This window comes from Setaria italica, chromosome IV (assembly GCF_000263155.2).
Source record: "Setaria italica strain Yugu1 chromosome IV, Setaria_italica_v2.0, whole genome shotgun sequence".
Lineage (NCBI taxonomy): Eukaryota > Viridiplantae > Streptophyta > Magnoliopsida > Poales > Poaceae > Setaria > Setaria italica.
In genome coordinates this window covers 16,740,878-16,760,359 of record NC_028453.1, presented here as the reverse complement: position 1 = coordinate 16,760,359, position 19,482 = coordinate 16,740,878, and the positions used below count along the sequence as shown (strand labels likewise).

Sequence of the window (19,482 nt, the reverse complement as noted above, 5' to 3'; positions counted from 1 at the left end):
TGAGCCCTGATTAAGTCTTTGTCCTCTGACGACAACGGTTCATCAGAGTGCATGAGCTCGATGGCGCGTTCGAGCTCGGGGCTAAGGCGCCGTGGCTGAAGAAAAGAACGATTAAAAAGGTGATTCCCTTCAAAAGAGCTAAAACTGAGAAGAAGGATCAAGGCAAAATTTTCACCTGGTTAACAGAGGAAGAGGAAGAGGATGAAGAAGACATGACTGAAAATCGCGCCGACGAAAGCAGGTTGGGAAGGTGAAGCCGAGCTAAACTGGTACTCTCGGGAAGGGGGTCTAGGCCGGCATTTATAAGAAAAGGAGGCATAGATATTTGGTAAGGCACATCCCATCGGAAGTGAGAAAGGCAATAAATAAAAGGTGCCACGAAGGGTGGTCAAAGGAGTCATTAAATGTTCGTACAAAAATAGCCAGTACTTTTACAAGCTACCCAGAAGGGCATCGATAGCCGATATCGCTCGGAGCCGGATCTGATCGGCAGAGTCTAGGACCCGCTGATCATCATCTGCCGATCCAGGGACTTCTGGCATATTGCGGTGGAGTTTAAGGGCTTCGTGGGCCAGATGCTACCTCTCTTGTTTCAGATCGGCGATGACGGATGGGAGTTCTTGAAGCCTCTTCTCCTCGGCATTTATGGCTTTGGTCACCTGTTCCATCTCTTTGGCAAGCTCTGCTCTTCGGCGTTTGAGGCGATCTATCGTGCCGACAATTCCTGGGCGAGAGTCTTCCAGAAAATGAATGCGTTGATGCACCTCTTGGGCCTGACGCTTGTACGTATCTTCTTCTTCACGAGTCTTGGCCAACTTGGCGCGATCAGCCATGTGATGCAGGGCCCTGAAAACTGGGATCCTCATCGACTCGATATACGCAGCCGGCACCAAGGCTTCCTCCGCTTCTTCTAGCACCCGTCCGCTGACGTCACCGAAGAGCTGCCGAATCGGCGAGGCATCTTCTACCAATCGGCCGATGTCTTCTTGAAGAAGGGATCGGATGTTGGTAAGTTTGGCTCGGACGTCGTCAGGGATGGAGCTCAAAGGGACTTGGCGGGAGGCGACTTCTTCATCATCAGAGAGGGCGACCGCAAATGAGAAGAGACTGTCGTCAGGGGTGTCCTGTTCCTGGAAATAATAAGTCAAGAAGAAAAACAAATCAGCCGATGGTGATATCAAATCGGCTAAATAAAGGTGAAAGGTCTCTTACCTCCTTGAATCGGATTTCCTCAAGCTGCATTTGGGGAGCCGTTATCCTCATTTCAGGGGCTGGTGCCATGGGTTCATCAGAAGAAGAGGACTCTACGATGATTGGTGTTGTGCTTGGACCAGCTTCCCGGGAGGGGACCATTGGTTGAGGGGCGCTTGGCGTACCGATGACCTGTGTCAAAGGGTTGAATGAGCACGTCATTCAAATACTAGGGGAATCGGTGGAAGAGTGTTATACCTCGACGGATGGAAGTGGGGGCGCGTCGGTGACCGATTGGGTTGCTGCCGATTGTTGTGGGTCCATAGGAGTGATCTGTGCAGTCTAAGATAAGAGGAGTTAGTATTGAGACAACAATTGGAAGGATTAAACATTAGTTTACCTGCACGGCCTCTACCAGTAGTGATGCAGCGGCTACCCCAGCTTGCGTGACAACTTGAGTGTCTATCTCTCTCGCAGCTTGAAGAGGCGGTGCGGCCAAAGTTTCTGCCGATACGATCGTGGGAGGATCCGCCGATTCTATACGGGCTCGAACTCGGCGGCTGGTCTTCTTGGTAACCTTCTTCTGCGCCTGCTTCGATCGGCCAGCAATCACATCCACGGAAGGGGCATCATAGCCGATAAGAGGGAAGGTGGTGTACGGATGATGATCTTCTATTGGCTGACCACTCCGACTGCGTGTTGGGGGGACACGGTTCTCGGACTGAAGCAATAGCAAGATGTTAGTATTCAACCGCGTTGATAAAAGAGTAAAAATCGGCTAAGGAAAAATACCTCGGCGTTCGGGTCGATGTTGGTTGGATCCAGGAGATTGCAGTATGCCGACGCGGAGTTGCAGAAAAGGTATTGTTTCCATTCAGCCCACCAAAGCTTGAATGGTTGGACAGCGAACGGAGCTACTATCCAGTCGTTCAAGTCAATAGTGTTGGAGTCTGGGATCCGGTCTCGCAGCCGACTATAGTCCAGACCTGTTGTAAGCCCATCTCTGAACTTAGCTCGGCCAGCGAAGTACACTTGAATCGGCAGCTGACCCATGCCGAGTTGACGTGCTGCAGCAGAGGGATTGTAAAACTCATACGTAGGAGCATCTTTCCCTGAGAAGAAGTTGGCTGGCAGGATTCCCGGTTTAATTAACTCGTCTATGAGGTCCTCGTCGAATCGGCCAGTAGTCGAGTCAAAGCAAGATGGGAGCTCGAAGATTGGGTCATCTCGCCGATAAGGAAACCAAACGGTTGCTTCTTCATTAAAACCGTTATAAAAGCATCAAAAGTACTCGGCCACTTTTGTAGCAGAGTACAGACAACCGGGGAAGGCCGACGCCGCTTCGCCGAAAGATGTGCATCGGCGTCGAGCAGTGGGATCCTCTGCCGATTCGACGCTGGGGAACATCATGTGTTCCACCCTCTGCTGAGAGATCTTGCTCATATACAGGTTCAGCCACAAGTTAATGAACCACCAGGGTCCACCTGAATTTCCAATCGGCTCCCCTTTGGAAAGTTTGATGCCGATTTGGTGAAGCATGTGGTATGCCGCTCCTAGCAAGTGTTTTCCAAGAGGAACAGGAGTCCCTACTGATAATGCTTCGGCTAAAGCTTGGGTGTTGGTTGATGGGCCAGCTGCTCTCCCACAAAAGAAGTGTTTCTCCAACCACATCATTAGAAAGGCCGTGTGCTCCCTGTTCTCGACAGATCCGGCCCTTTTGTTGCATCTGATAAAGCCCTTCCACCCGCCGATTCCCCTTGTGTCCAGCCGATGTGATGTTGCGGCTAAAAGGCGGAAAGGGGTGTCCGGGGAAGAAATATCCAGGCCGGTCAGCAGAACCACATCGGCCAGTGTAGGGGTCATAGGTCCGTGTCCAAATAAGAATGCATTAAGAGCATCAGACCAAAAGTAAGAGGCTGCTATCACTAATGGTTCATTTCGCTCCATCTGGGACAGAGATAGGTTGATGCATTGGCCGATTTTGAGCTCGTCCCATTGGATCCTCTTGGATGCGGCTATTCGCTGGTACCACTCCCTCCAACCTGGAGTTTCATTCGGCCAAGACCTAAAGGTGCCCAGCCAGTGATCCAGGTCCATGGTGGATTGTTTGAAGGGGATTCTATGGGTTTCCAAATTAATTAGCTCAGTTGGATCTAGGTTCCCCATAGGTCCGAGGCAGACAAGGCCAGGATTTCCGGTAAGATGGATAGTGATGCGATGTCTAACCGCCTAAAAAAGGAAAGGGAGTGCGAAAGTAAGAAATAGATCTAAAGTAAACGTATTACCGATAAAGGAAAGATTCGGTGATGACCTCTGGGATGAAGTTCCTTGTAGTCAGCAGGATCGCTGGTGCAGCTGCGGAGGATGAGGCTGCCATTGGGATTGCCATTGGGATCTCGGAAGAAACTTCGACTTGCGCTGATGGAGCTCCTTCTTCCGATGACGGGGCCACCACTGTCGCTACCTCCGCCGAAGGCGCTATTTCTGGAGCATCGCGCGCAGGTGAGGTGCCTGAAGGTGCCGCCATTGGAGGGGAGGAAGAAAAGCGATAGGAAAACGGTGTCGGAAAGCTGCGGAACTAAGGAAAAGTGCTGGAGGAAAAAGAAGGCTCGCGCACTGAGGGAGAAGGACGTGAGCTCGAAAGGAAGTGCGGGGTGTGCTGATATTTAAAGCGGGCCTGAGGAAGGGTAAAAATGGAATTTTTACCGTGCCAGCGTTTCGAGTTTTTTGGGAGTAGTGGTTGTCGTGGGCGCCCGTTTCGAAAAGATTGCAATCATCAGGTTGAAGACCGCGAAACGGAAGGATATTTTCATTGCGGTTGTTTCGGAGGGGAAGTTGAAAAGAATTTCGAAGTAAAGACTATGTTTTACTCCGAAACTGGGGGGCATGTGTTGACGCCAGATTTCGACACGAGTAAAATCGGCGTCAGGAGAAGAAGAAATGAGAAGATACAGCAGGATACAGGGGTGACAGTTGGAAATCGGCCGAGTGGTGCTACAGTTAAAGATCGGTTGGTTGGTGCTACAGTCCAGGATCGGCCGATGCTACAGTCCAGGATCGGCAGATAGATCTTTAGAATTCCGCCTCACTTGACCCTTGGGGTTTGGATCGGACGCGCCCGGTTCCCGATCGATTACCCCTTGCCGATAAGGGAATCGGCCGATTGGGAGGTTGGAATAGTTGGGCCGGTATGGGCTTAGAAAGGATTATAAGGATGAGAAGGGAATCAGCCCATGAAGCGCATAATAATCTACCTAGTACGAATCGTACTTGTAATATTCGTTTTCTATTTGAATTAGAGATAGAGTTCTAGTCAGATAAGGAGTCGTCTGTACAGGGTTATAAATAGCCACCTTTGTAGATCTGTAATCATCAACAACTCAATACAACCAACTACTATTTCCTCGTACTTACTTTCAAGCAGGCGATTTCGCCAAATACTTTCTTCTTTTTCACGAGTTCATACGGGTTGGCGGGGCTGCATCAACTTGACCTCCGACCGATCTTGTAAGTTCCGTCTACCAAGTAAATTCTAAGCTTTAACTTCGGGCACATCGTTGTCGTTTCATTTAGATTTATTCACTAGTTATCGATATTTACTAGAATCATAGGTTTCACCTGTTTTTCTAGTTTTATCACCAGTTATCCAGCTAGGAATCGGCAGTTTCGGCTTTTCTCATATTTTGCCATTTAATTTACTTATTCTACGCATAACCGACTAGATCTGTTCCTAGTGTTGCTACTGTAGCGTTGTACTGATTACTCCAATAGTTCTCATTCACGCTGCCTGGCAATCGGCTGCTTCATAGCCGATTTCTTTATTACGGCAAATCGGCCGATTCGTTGGTGAGCTTTCTCGAGATCGGAAATTTAGCCGATCGCAACTTCTGGATCTGACACATGTTCTTCCTTGCCAATCAACAGGTCAGATTGGCTGGCACGTCGCGCGAACCGCACCAGGGCAATCACCCAAACAGGAGTTAAGCAGATTCTCCCGGGTCGTGTGTCAGACGTTGGGGATTCGGTTGACCGATTTCTAGCGCCAACAGTATGAAACTTCATCTTGACACACATATGATAGTCATCTGGTTTTGCCTTTAAAACCGTCTGTGACATTATTTAAGCAAAAGTTGATGCCTTAACTTTGAATTCAAGATGAGTCTTGAATTATTCTATGTAAAATTTTGTCATTCAAAATGTGTCTTGAATTACAAGTAGTGTGAACCTCATCTTTGATAGGCAATGAAATCACTTCTATTATCGACTGTGACTCGATCTCATATACTAGTGAGTTAACACATCAAAAGGTAATCACCATAATGATGTAAACTTTGAAGTAGTGGACGAGAAACTCGTTGCTATAGGCAATGTTTCAATAAATGCCTTGGACTCCACTTATATGTCTTACACTAGTAATATTAGGAGGTTATTTTGGAAGTAATCACCATGTTGACGTTATGATTATGAAAAACTAGTGAAGACAAGATGATTCTTTCAACAAAATTAAGGTATATGCCAATGGGTAGTGCAACTACTATAAATGTAGTATTTATATTCATGTGGGAATGAATGACTTGATAGTCATATTTAATTCAAATTTGCCATTGTATGAAATTTTAAATATACACATGTAAGGTAATCATCATAAGATGTAGACCTCTCAGTGATGAGCAAATTTGCTGCCTAAAAGCACATTCTCTGAGCAAATAAATTCTTACATAAGAACTTATCGCAACCAGTGTCTAGGTCGCATCACCTTGTGTTGTTCCAACATCAAATTTTATATACCTTAATTTTAATTTTGCATCATCTTCTACATGACGTAGAATATTGATTAAGTATTAATTATGCAAAAAAAATAAATTGCATATGTAAAAGATCTGCGGATCATGATAATGCTCAACTACTGTAGTAAGTTTGGCATCTTTTTATGTTAGTGCTAATATCTGATGATATATCTAGCAGTGTACATGACAATACATAATTATAGAACTTAAGGACTTAATAAAAAATATGCATAATAGAATATTCTTAAACATGTAAATAAACATAAAGTCTGGGGGCTTTCTTGTAAAATTTGCGAAGCAAATTGAGCGGAGACTGAATTGTGTTGGAGGTGGCCCGGTCCAGCATGGTTTGGCTGGCCTGCGGGTGCTCGACATGTTGGCCTTGCGGCCATTCGGCCTGAGGCGGCCCAAGCCAGCGGCAGCCTCGACTGCGAGCGTTGTGGGCCGAGCCGGCCAAATGCGGCCTGCCTGTCCGGCCTACAGGCCGTACAGGGTATACTGCCAGAGATGGCCCAAAGTGGCACGGCCTGGTTGGCCCGTATAAGGGTGAGGGGCGGTTAGGGTTCGCCGCCGCTTAGGACATGGGTGCGCCGCCGGCGCTGGTGGCCACGCCGCCGGCCTGCTGGCCGCACCACCAGCCCACAGGCGTGCCACCGGCTAGCCGCCGCCCCGCCGATGCACGGTCCCGCGCGCCGCGTCGCATCCTCGTCTCCAATCCGCGCGCTGCTGCCTTCATCTCCCGGCCGCGCCGCCCCGCCCCCCCTCGCCGGCTTCTAGCCTTGGCCGGCCGTTCAAGAGTCGGAGGAGAAGCCCAGCGATGTTGGGCTCCAAGTCCCAGTCCCGCGGCGGAAGCCCGGGTGCCGGTCGACGGCCGCGATGCGGCCGAGGGGCTGGGTGCCGCCGGCGCCACCGCCTTGGCCGTGGTCGGGCCTTCCGCTGCCAATGTGACCTCGGAGGAGTCTTCGGCGTTGAAGAACGGTGGCACGCCCCGGACAGCCGCTATGTTCCCGATGGTAAGACTCAGGTGCGTCGTCGTGCGGCTACAGGCGAAGCCCGATGTTTTGGTGTGCCGCCATTGGAAGGGCCGGCCTGAGGGGCAAATCCGGCGCTGCCGGCCGTCGCCATTGGGGAGTTCAGATCAGGAATCACCCCGATGCCATCGAAGGTGGTGCTCCGTGGACAGCAGGTACTCAGGACAAGAGGATGGCGAGGTGGCTCCTCTGGTGGTGTAGGCGTCGGAAGACGAGTTGCTGTGGAAAGAACGCAGTTCCATTTTCCATCTAGAATGCGTCAAAATGGTAAGAGCATAATGATTGCGTACAGTTTCTGATGCTTTTGTTCGCCTGTGATGATGGCCGATTGTTTCTTTTCTCGGTGGTGGATTCATCGACGCTGATGATGATCACCGAGATGGTAGAAAACGCCATGCACCAGTCCTTGCCTCATTCGTGCGGTGCCATCGGCAGTCCCGTGGAGGCCGCCGCGCCGGCCCTGTCGACGATGCCCCGCCGCTGTCAGGCTCGGTGTGGCTGCTCGCCGAAGTAGTTGCCGATGAAGAAGTCGAAGAACTGTGTCCTCGTCGTAGTGGCCGATTTGCCATCGTTGGAGAGCGAGTGCATGATAACGTGTCGAGAGTAGAAAATAAGAATCTGAGGATTTTCTTCTGGTTCCATTTGAGTAATTGTATCTACTGTACAACAACTTGTCAAATAGGTGCAGATTGATTTAACAACTCGTAAAATGTTCAATATAGTATAATAACTGTGGGTGCATATTGGTCCAAGAACTTGTACTCAAATTAGTGCAATAACCTAGTAATTGGTGCATCCACGGTCAAATGGTATAATGAGCAACATATTTGCTAATACCGGATCAGAGCATATTCACATCCGAATATATTACTGAGCATTATTTCACCATTGATATTCGCGTTGGAATGACAATGTATTTGGTCAAGACTAAAACCTTCGTCATTTAAGAAATTAATATTACGTATTCATATTAATTATCTTTAATACAATGATTTTATTTTGATGAGAAATATTCAATATTGATAAGTTCACCTTCACTATTTTTTACATGTGTTGATTATATGCATTGTTCAGCTACACAAAAAAACTAATATGCCAATACATACTAAAAGTACCTTTTAAAAGTTTGGCATAAATATTTTTAAAGGCTTGTGGCAAAAATAACAGAAAAAGCATCCTTATGTATAGTTGATAAATCTATACCTGTTATTAAAAGTGAGGAACGCTTCTACCTATTTTTTTGATTTAGTCCAACTTCTATCAATGAGAGGTGGGCCTAATATTTAATAATAGGTACCCACTTTTTTAGTTTGATCCAACTTCTATTAATGAGAGGTGGGTCTCATGTTTAATAATAGGTAAGATTAACGCTGCTACAGGTGGGTCCAGCTTTCTTTCCCCGTCTCCCTTTTCACCCATCTGTGCCGACGTCCACCTCTCCGCGTTGCCGTTGCATTGTCGTCCGCCTTTCCCCACCAGCCACGGCCGGCCGCGCCCGAGCCGCCTTTGCCGCGCCAGATTCACCTTCCCAGCCCCGGCCGCTCCCAAGCCACCTGGTGTGCCGTCGCGGAGGGAGAGGGGGCTGGGGTGCCGGTTGGTACTAGCGCGCGGTCGCGTTCTCGGCCATTGTGGCGCTCGGCTGCCTCCTGCCCTTCGTCTTCGTCCTCGCCGCCATCCCCGCGCTCGCCCGCCGCCCACCTCGGCTGGGGGAGAGGGAGTGAGGGCCGGCCAGATCCGACGGAGAAGGAGAGGGAGGAGAGAATGGGAGGAAAGGAGGTGGGGGCTATCGGGAGGAGAGGAGGCCTGTGGGTGCCGCCCCGGCCCAACGCCGGCCGCACCGCCTTGCCCTGGCCGCCCGCGTTGCTCCGACGTCAGCCCTGGCGGGCGGCCCGCACGCCCGGCCACGCCCGAGCCGCCTCGCGTGTGCCTGCCGGCCAGTGGCCGGCCACCACGGCGTCCTATCGCACGGTGTGTGCTCCGGGTAGCTCGCCGCATGCGGGAACGCGGCGCGCTATCGACGGTGAGGGACTCCGCGTCGCACCCGGACGCCTGCCGGTCGCACCAAGCACCGCAGCCTCTGTCGGAGCTGTCGAGCCGTGCGCCTGGCTCGTGCGCACGTTCGCTGGCCGGTGGCCAGCGACCATGGCATCCCATCGCACGGTGTGTGCTCCGGGAACTCACTGCACGTGGGAACGTTGCGCGCTTGCCTCAGCGCGGCGTGCACGGCGGCATGGTGGATGGAGATGTTGAAGGCCACCGGCGGCGGTGACATTCCACGAGCGGGCGGGTAGGATAGTTACCGCCGGCTGTTGATGACACGAGGCGATGAGAAGAGCCATCGCGGGACGCGTTCACGCTGCAATGAGGAAGAACACAAAGCAGAGCGCCAGAGCGCGGCAACAGAGGGTTGCCGAGGGTGGTATGATGCTTTCTTGCTCTGCTTCAGGTTCAGGGTGGGCATGAACTAGCAGCAATTACTCTGCGATTTTCAGAGGCTATACTGAACTTCAGGCTGACTTCAGATTATCTCCGATTGATACAATATTAGTACTTTAAAATGAACTTCAGATTAACTCGTTAGATTGATAGAATGTTGAATGCTACTAGAAATACCTGACCAGGTGCATGCAATGAATAATGAATTAGCCACTAAACAAGGTTAGCACAAGAAACTACTAATTAAGAGGCTAAAACATGCATCGGGATTTACTAGTATGAAAGGAACATTTCCACAATCACAAGCAAACCAGCCGAGCTACTGCTGACCACAATTTTCCTTCACCAAAAATCAAGTCACGGATTAACATGAGGCTCAGAGGAAATGAATCAAGAGCCACGACTCAAAGCTGATGTAAGGATTAAGAAATTATTGCTTGAACCGAGCAACCATAGAGCAAAAGCATGCAGCCAATTAATAAACAATGGAGATAATGATTAGAACACTATTCATTGAAAGCAACACTACACAGGAACAAAACAGGTGTAAGCTGCCGGCCTAGAAACATCAAGCTTGAAAGCTGCTGTCGCTGCTCACCTGAAAAACGAAGCCTCGCTGCTCCTGGTCTGCAGCTTACCTGCCCTTGCCGGCTGGCCGCTGCTGTTGCCTGGGCGGCCTCTCCCTCGCGAGAGCTGGGACGCTCACACCTGCTGAGAAGCTGGGCTGCACCGTCTGGGTCACCAGCTGGCCGCGAGTGGGCCTCCTGCTCAGCCGGGCCGACTCCTCCCCGGCCTGGGTCGCCGTGCCTCGCGAGCCAGCGAGCTGGGCCGCATGCTCAGGCCTGGCTGGCCTGGCTCGCTCGCTGCTGCTGCGCAGCTGCTCAGCGCCTGGTGCCCGCACGCGCTCGCCTCCTGCTGCCCGATAGAAGAACAGACGGAAAAGCAAGAACGGATCACCGACCAAACTTCAGACGAAAAGTCCTTTCTCAAACTTCCACGGATCGAGACGAGACGAAACTTCAGCCATAGAAGCACCTTCTCAAAAGGATAATAGATCCAGGTAAAAGATCTCGAAAAGTCTAAGTACTCACCACGCATTTTGAAGAAAATCAAACGCTTACCAAGAATACAGTTTTGAAACTTCGAATCGTTTCGTAAGGGGACTGGAGCAAGCTACCGTGAGACAAAAGATCTTCTTTCTAAAGAGCTTTCTAGGTTAAGCCTATTTCCCTCGATTTCTCTATTGCAATATTCAAATCAAATTCGTGAGGGATCTGAGGGGGATCGTATCAAGGTTGCTCACGAAGAACAAAAATCACCCATAAATAGCTCTGAAAATAGGGGTAAATTTCAGATCGGAGAAGCAATTGAGCATAAAATTTAGAATACTTCATCATGTTCAGTTACAAACTACTCTTAAGCACGAATAAAGCTAAGACACTACGGGAAACAGAACCTTTGCCGAGTGCCCCGGGCACTCGGCAAAGGTCTAAAAACACTCGGCAAAGCCTTTTGCCGAGTGTAACACTCGGCAAAGAGCACACGGCAAATTTTGTGTCGGCAAAGACTAGTTCGCCGAGTGTCAAAACTCGAACACTCGGCAAACATGTTGCCGACGGCCAAAAAACACTCGGCGAAAAGATGTACTCGGCGAATTGCGGACTGACGGCGTCGGGGTAACGGCAGGTTTGCCGAGTGCCAAACGAGAGGCACTCGGCAAACACCGGGTCTTTGCCAAGTGCCAACACTCGGCAAAGACCGGGAGTTTGCCGAGTGCCCTACTGCGACACTCGGCAAACACCTACCTATATTGCATGTGCAACAACACTTTTACTAATTAAAAGTATGTAAACTTTGTGTAAACCTAGTCAAATTCACTAAACATTGCGTATTCCATTTTTTAAGTAATATTGTTCCATTATTTCATGGATTTATAGCTCATATTTAATTTATATCTATTAAATTCATATACGTGCAATTAATGAATAAAAATTACCAAACGGATCTGAAAATTTCCCAAAATTTGACATGAACCTATCTATGTTCTCTATAGCCTATAAAAAAAATTTGGACTCAATGAGAATTATATTTATCGATTCATCTCAAAATCTTACTGGATCTTTTCAACTTCCATGAATCCTCTCCGGAGATGCTTCGAATTCTAAACATCATATGTCAAAACTTGTGCGAAACCTTGTCAATTTTTTACCACAGCCTCTGCATACGAAATCATAGCATCTTGCAAAATCTCATGATTTTCAAACTTCGTTTGTATTTTTGAGAATTAAACAATCATTTGGCCACACGTTCGTAGTCGTGTTTCCTTAGCAAAATGTTCGAAATTTCTTTTCATTTTCTAGGTGAGACCTCAATTTGGACTCACTAACATGAATATGATTTTTCCACTCATATTATTCCATTATTCCAACCACCTGCGGTTCAAATTTGACTTAAATCAAAAAATTACTCTAAATGAAATTAATTGATTAAATATAGCAAACAGGTCAAAAAATAGTCCATCTTCTACCATGCAGTGCCAAATGCCATACATGTGGAGTGTAAAAAGTTTGGAGGGTGGAGGAGGGAAAAAAATTATTTTTGCCGAGTGTGTCAAAAGACACTCGGCAAACCCTATAGTATGCCGAGTGTGCCCCCTAGCACTCGGCATACAGGCCACTTTGCCGAGTGTCCCATCATGACACTCGGCAAACTAGTGCCTTTGCCGAGTGCCCTCCATTGACACTCGGCAAACCCTATAGTATGCCGAGTGTGCCCCCTAGCACTCGGCATACAGGCCACTTTGCCAAGTGTCCCATCATGACACTCGGCAAACTAGTGCCTTTGCCGAGTGCCCTCCATTGACACTCGGCAAAGACTAACGTCCGTCACGGAGTGCCGCCGCCGGCGGCACGGGGAAGTCACGTGGGCGTCAGTTTGCCAAGTGTCAAACTTTGCCGAGTGCCTCCTGGGTGTTTGCCGAGTGTTTTTTGGGTGGCACTCGGCAAACCGGTCGTTCGCCGAGTGTTTTATTTTTGCCGAGTGTTTTTGATGTTACACTCGGCAAAACGGTCCTTCGCCGAGTGCCCAAAAAAATGCACTCGGCGAAGTAATTACACTCGGCGACTTTTAGGTTTCCCGTAGTGAGATGTAAAAAGATCAAATTAAAGATCTCTCGCCTCTCTCACCCTTAAAAACTCTCACCAACAAAATAAGAAATCCACCACCAAAACAACCCCTAGAGATGTTGCTGCCTCAACAGCCCTCTCCACACACACACATATAGTCATTTGGCAAATATCCAAAATACCCTTATATGAAGCATACAACACAAATACCCCATAGGGGTAAAATCGTCCAATTTTTTCTCGGTACATCGAACGGAACCGGCGCCTTCACGACTTCGTTTCGCCTCGACGCAAGCTTCACGATGGTGTCACGCGTCCTCCGACTCGACGTCGTCCAGCCGCACCGGACTTGCCCCGGGGTTTTGAGGTCAAACCAGTCAAACCCTATTTCACACCACGCAGGCGTGACTCACCCCCGATTTTGAGGTCAAACCCTCTTGCACACCCTGCAAGGCGACTCACCGATGTCGACATGTGTCCGACCTCCACCGAGTTCGACGCCTCCAAGTCTTCGCTCCCACTCCCGGGCCACCTATTCGACTCGTTTCCATCCCACTTGACTCAACCGATGCCATTTCCATCATCGTGTGCTCTTGCTCTTCTGTGCACCATGTGGACCGCCCATGACTCCGCCCGAACTCTTCGGGTCCCTTGGTCTAAGCCTACTCGTGTTCACCCTTCATAGCCCTAGTACATCGGCATGAACCTTTCGCTTGACCTTCACCTCATGTCGTCGACCGCCATGTTACATCCAACACCTGCACACCATAAATCAAGAGACACAACACACAAGATATGTTTTACATAAATACCACAACACAACGCACACAACACAACAGAGCACATATGAAATAGTGACTCAACTGGTAAAGGTTCAAATCATCCAGTCAATCACTCATCACCAGTAGACCGAGGCACTTCTTAATTTGATCTCTCAAAACAAGATTGGATATTATGGAAAGAAAAGTAGAATAAAGAGAATATTCCCTATTCACGTAAGCTTCTTGTAGATTAATTTTTCTTAGCTGCATGAAGACGAATCGTGGAGTCAACGTAGGGAAGAGGGACGTCGTAGGAATCCAGCCGCACCATGATCGCAGAGTGAAGATAGCAAACGTGGTGGCGGCGGTCATGGCAGTTGCCCCATCTTCCGTGCGTAGTTATCGTGAGGCCGTCGCTGATGACGCGCGCGCGACCTGGGCGGCGCTCGGTCCAATCTTTCGACGATTGCTGCCATCAAGCTCACCTTAGGACGCAGATGATGACTCCACGATTAGATCGGAGAGCGTGAGTGGGTGGGCTTCATGTTGTCAGGGAAGGTGACGCCGGGGCAAGACGCCATCAAGTTCACTGGGGACGATCTCACGATTACCCCTACCTAGCGTGCTAATTATCGGATTTAGTGACCGACAGTCTATCTAGGGGTGCCCAAGTGGTAGATTTGTAGGCGGGAGAGATCGTAAGACCAAGAACTCGAATGGTAACACAGAGCGCAGGATTTAGACAGGTTCGAGCCTTCGGAGAGTAATACCCTACGTCCTGTGTTCTGGTGGATTGTATTGTTAGCACGAGATGCGTTGGGTTGAGTTTCAGTTAGGTTGAGTTACCTCGGAGGGTGTCTCTAGCCGTCTTATATAGGCTGACGACCTAAAGTTATAAGTCGGATATCGGATAGGATCTAATTCTAATCGGTTATTACAAGAAAATCAATCTGAATCGATTTACAATGAGTATCCCGTGATATCCAGGATCTAATTCTAATTGGTTATTACAAGAAAATCAATCTGAGTCGATTTACAACGAGTATCCCGTGATATCCAGACTGAATCGGTTCGCTCGACCTCCTACTTCACGGAACATCACACCTGGACCCGTATGGTATGATCGGGCGGACCCACTTATCGGGACCGATCAGCATCCTGAGCTTATCCCTCGGGTAGATTTCGTGATTCTCTTATCGTGTTAAACTTTTAGCTCGTAGAGCGTCGGACGCTTCCGTCTCTATCTGATAAGAAAGGTAACCAACGTCGCAACCGTCTGATACAGAGAATCCCCACCGCAACATTCTGGTTTTGTTTCTCGCAACATTGTGAGGCTTTGCGATCCAAAAAAAATGAAAAGGGATCGATTGGTGGCGGTGAGCTCCACGCTCAATAACAGAAAAATCACAGCAGAAAGTCATCTCAAGTCCATGGAAAATTGAGTGACCACCACTAAAATCAATGAATTTTCCCCTCGAATTTGCCTCAAAATCATTAAATCAAGAGCATAAATCGGATGCAACACAAATCATGGCAACATGAATATTTGAAGTAGGAAATATGAAACATATGTAAACCATGACTGCAACAAACGGAATGAACTATTGCAACACTCGGAAAGCACAAGGACATACCAAATTAGCACTGCAACATTTGGAATACATTGATGAAACAATTATAAATTACCTTTGGCAACATCGACATATTATCAAATCTGTACAGTTTCTGTAATTGAAACAAATAGAATCTGTGTTCACGACATTCAAATCAACCCATTGCAACATTCATGATATAAACAAATCCCCCAACAAGAGAAAAAAGGGTAGCTGAACACAAATGAAGCAAATACACGGAACATCTCATTCAGAGTGTTGCAACGTCCAAATATTGAGCTTGAGGGCCGGGTCATCTCGCACTTGGTCGCGAGCTTGGGCACGTCAGTGAAGTGCGCGAGGAGGCGAGGGAGGGTGGAGTTTAGTGCGACGAGGCCTCGACGCGAAGCGGTGCTTTCAGTCGTTGGAGCCGGGGAGGCCGAAGGCGTGGGCTCAGAAGCTCTTCGGGGAGGTTGGCACTGTAGTCTTCCAATCCTTGGTGGCCTGAGCAATGGAGGAGAGGAGCTGCAGTGGACGCGAGGCGTCACTCACGTGGGTGCGGCAGCTTGCTACAGGGCGGGGGCGAGGGCACTAGCCAGCATGCGGTGGATCTGCCATGGAAGGATCTGTGGAGCCATGGCACTAGGAGAGAGGGGAAAAAAGTTCAGGAGGAGAGGGAGAGGAGCGATGTCGAAGACGGAAAGAACGAGGGAGCTAGAGGGTCACGGGTCCACGGGCCACCGCAGCAGATAAGGATTAGCAGCGGTGCGGTCGTGCGGAGGGTGTCCGATTTTTTTTTGTCTCGTCGGACGCCCTACGTGAAGCATTACCGTAGAAGAAATTAAGGACGGAAGATGATAGTTGTGTACGGCGCGAGAAGTGAAGTACTCATTAACTTTCCTCACACTACATGACTACAGGCAGCCTTTTTTTAACCAAAATGGCAGGAGCTCTGGCCTTCATTAAGGAAGAAAATAGAGTTTTAGAGCCACAAATCACAAGCCGAAGACATTGGCTGTGACGAACCCCAGCACAAGGAAAGCAACGAGTGCCAAAAACACAGAAAAACAGCGGGAAAAAGGTCCTGGAAGAGATCTAAGACAACAACATGGCACGCCTTCTTTGCGTAATGTCTTCTTTTATTCACGAGGCAATCTCCATAGCCGGCAATAACAGTTTTTGTTGAAGGATACGGCGATTTCGCTCCTTTCAAATGTTCTATGCCATTACAGGCAGCTCTTAGTCATAGTTCTCCTTGGAACATCTACTGGCACGGCCTTCATACGTGACCCATTAGACAAGCTTGGTGCAACCTCAGCACCATCCAACACGCCACTCGGTACCTCCTTTTTATCACGCAGCATTGAACTCTGGTCACGCTCCTTATTAACGAATTCCACTATGCTCTCCATGAGTCTCTCGGTGCCAGCACTCGCCGGCCCGTACAGGTGGAAGCCGTGGTCCTCACCGTGTAATTCCACGATAGTCACCTCGCCGCCCCACCAGCAGCCGCGCATGCGTGCCGCCAACCTGCGCCCGCGTTCCCGCACGCCAGCGCCCTTCTCGGCCACGGCTACCAGCGCCCGCCGGCATGGTAGTTGCGCGATCTCGGCCGGCGTGAGAAACCCACCATGGCCGGCCTTTTCATGTGGCAGCCACCCGGGTTCCCAGAAGTACGGATCCATGAGGAGCAGCCCCTCGACGTCAATGTCATCACCAGCCCGGCTGGCGCGTACGGCCGTGCGGTATGCGATGTCGCCGCCGGCGCCGTCGCCGGCGAGGAAAGTGCAGCGGCGGTCGGCGTGGTACAAGAGCCAGGGGTCAGCGAGGGACGCCGCCCACCGGAGCGCGTTCCAGGCGTCGTCGTGGGCCGCGGTTGTGGGATGCTCGGATGGGAGACGGTACTCCACGGACACGACGATTGCCCCGGCGCGCGCGGCGAGGGAGGTGGCGTAACGGTGGTACGTCTGGCAGAACGCGCTCTCCGCCGCCGCAATCAAGGAACCGCCATGGAAGAACACGACGAGGGAAAGCCTCCGGCCCGTTATGACGGCACGGGTGGGTAGAAACAGGCGCGCCGCCACGCCGGTCTCTCGGTCGACGACGGCGTCCCTCGTCGCGACCCCGGTGATGCCAGGGTCCTCGGACGCTGGCACAAAGGGACTGCGCAGGACCCCCTCGATTCGGCCGTTCTTGTATACGAGTATCTTGAGAGGGAGGTCAATGGTGACCTCGCTGACGGCATTCTGGCCGGCTGGAGAGCTGCTCTTGTTTGCAAGCATGGTGAACTGGTTTTTCTATGTGACGAGGTTACTAGCTCATTATATAATACCAGGCTGTTGAGTTGCAGTTCTTCTGCTACTCATGGGTTTTTACAGAAATTGTCATTATTTTACTTGTCATTTAATTATATTTTTAATACTCAATATAATTCATTTCTTACCATCTCTCCAGCAATCTCTCTTTCCGAAATCCAATTACCGTAGTGAGAATGCTTCAGCTAATCCCCTTTACCTTTCCCTTTTCTTAATAATTATTGGGACAAAAGAATAGTTCACTCCAACTCTCCCAAAATAAAGGGGGAGTTGTGACTCTCCCAATACAGTAGTTGAATTGTGATAAGATTATTAGGGAACTGCACAACTCTTCAAAAAAACAATGAATGAGATATTGGTATATTCCAATCAACTGGTTATTGGGAAAGATTTATTGGGGAACTGCCGATGAGATGTATTAGCAGCGAGTATTATCTGAAGGTTGGCTGTGTACCCTGTTCTCGTTCCCTCTGGCCAGCAATTTCAGATCGTCAGTCTAACAAATAACTGTCCCTGCATTTTGTCAGCATGGGCAATAGTTTGTCATGCTACAGTTGATATTATTTGGAGTACAAACGAATCCAGTGTCGATATCGATATATGGTTATTGTTAACTGCCAACAAAGACCTGCAAATTTATGAATGTGAAAGGAAAAGCCAAACCAGTTAACAATACGAACCAGGAAACATTTTTTTCTGTGAGCGACAAATACCCTGAAAACTTTGAAGAGTATGTTAAAACCGCTATTTTTCATTTCAAAAACTAGATAACTGAATTTTTGTATCTTCTGAGTAAAATTTTCAAAATGAATTTAGAAACTTGCAACCAAGGTTTAAACAAAACATTCAAACACGAACTACACAGTTCAGTTGTGAAACTCTTATTTCCCACATTATTACTAATTCTATATGGTTTCAGGTTTGAAGGGCATCATGTTTTGGTGACACACGTCACGTGCAAGGAAAGATAAGTGATGCTTTAACGAGTTTCTGTTGCACAACAGATCCATTGAAAACCATAAACCATTAACCACTCTGCTATAACTTGTCAAGCACAAGAAATTGGAAACACATGGAGCATGCCTCATGAATACCTTCAGTTTTTGGTTTTCAATCCATTTCTTTTGTATGTGTGTTTAGAAATTCAAGCACTCTGTAGCCTTCATTTTTTTGTTCTTTCTAATGTAGAATTCGAAGGTTTATTTAATGAACGATTGTCTTGTCCCGTATATATTTTCATCATATTTAGTTATACTTCATATTTTCTATGAGTTAACTTCGATAAACTACCGAGCTTGTTCAGTTTTCCTTTCCTCACAATAAACCCCCAAACCAAGCTGAAAAGTTGGCGAGTTTTCCTTTCCTCACAATAAACCCCCAAACCAAGCTGAAAAGTTGGCGAACTTGAGGGCAATGCTGGGAAAATGGCCCAAGGAGAGATCTTAGGAAATCTCAAAGCAAGAGTGCAAGAAACGTATAGCCCCGTATTGCTAGTTTGGGTTGGTGCAATCAAACTTAAATAGAAGAGTTTTCTCCCTTTTGTTGAGTGTGTAAACAAAGTACAGAATGGAGTTTGGTTTACACAACGCCTCACGTAGTCACGTTTCTTTTCACAAAAACAAGACGCAGAAAGCAGCTGAACCAAGTTCCACCATATGCATGTTAACTATTGACAACACGGTCAATGTCTTAATCTCAAGTTGATTGGCCGTTATATATGATAACTACGCGGTCATTGTAGCGAAAACTGTTTCTGGGAAGTGCGACTATGCAACCGCTCAAATCTGATTGACTACGTTTTGCGCTGCCTCATCTACGATGTAGCTCAAGCAACCCTATGCAAAAAAAAGTAACCCCATGCCAAGTCTACATGAGTACGGAGCTCTGATGTATAAGTTCAGAGTATGAGTTACATGCTTTTAGTAGCGTCTACTTCTGCAGCTATACTCTTTTGCTAGTATTTACACAAAATGCATCTGGTTTACACCTTTGTTTATGCTGCAATTTCATACCATTTATATGTGCATGTTACGGTTTACATTAATCTATATGCCATTAGATTTGGTTCACATAGTAGTAGCCATGGTTTACACAATATGTCTCAAGTTAAAATCTGTTAGATTTAAACGTATATTTCCAACAGGCAAATCACCATGGCTTCAAGTTGTCACCGCATCAAGCTTACAATGTTACACCAATTCTTGAGCCATTCTCTAAGCAGCAACACCTAGCACTCACAATCTC

General features: G+C 48.4%; 1 protein-coding gene across 1 annotated transcript; it reads right to left on the bottom strand.

Annotated features, from left to right (window-relative positions):
- Window positions 1–16,032: 16,032 nt before the first annotated feature.
- LOC101756356 (probable carboxylesterase 12) lies at window positions 16,033–17,252 on the bottom strand. The gene has a single exon (XM_004966905.3). The coding sequence runs from the start codon at window positions 17,203–17,205 to the stop codon at window positions 16,150–16,152; it is 1,056 nt and encodes a 351-aa protein (XP_004966962.1). The 5' UTR covers window positions 17,206–17,252; the 3' UTR covers window positions 16,033–16,149.
- Between the last annotated feature and the right edge of the window lie 2,230 nt (window positions 17,253–19,482).

Excerpts from the sequence above, each read along its gene's own strand:
- LOC101756356 (XM_004966905.3), bottom strand. The coding sequence starts at position 17,205 with ATGCTTGCAAACAAGAGCAGCTCTCCAGCCGGCCAGAATGCCGTCAGC.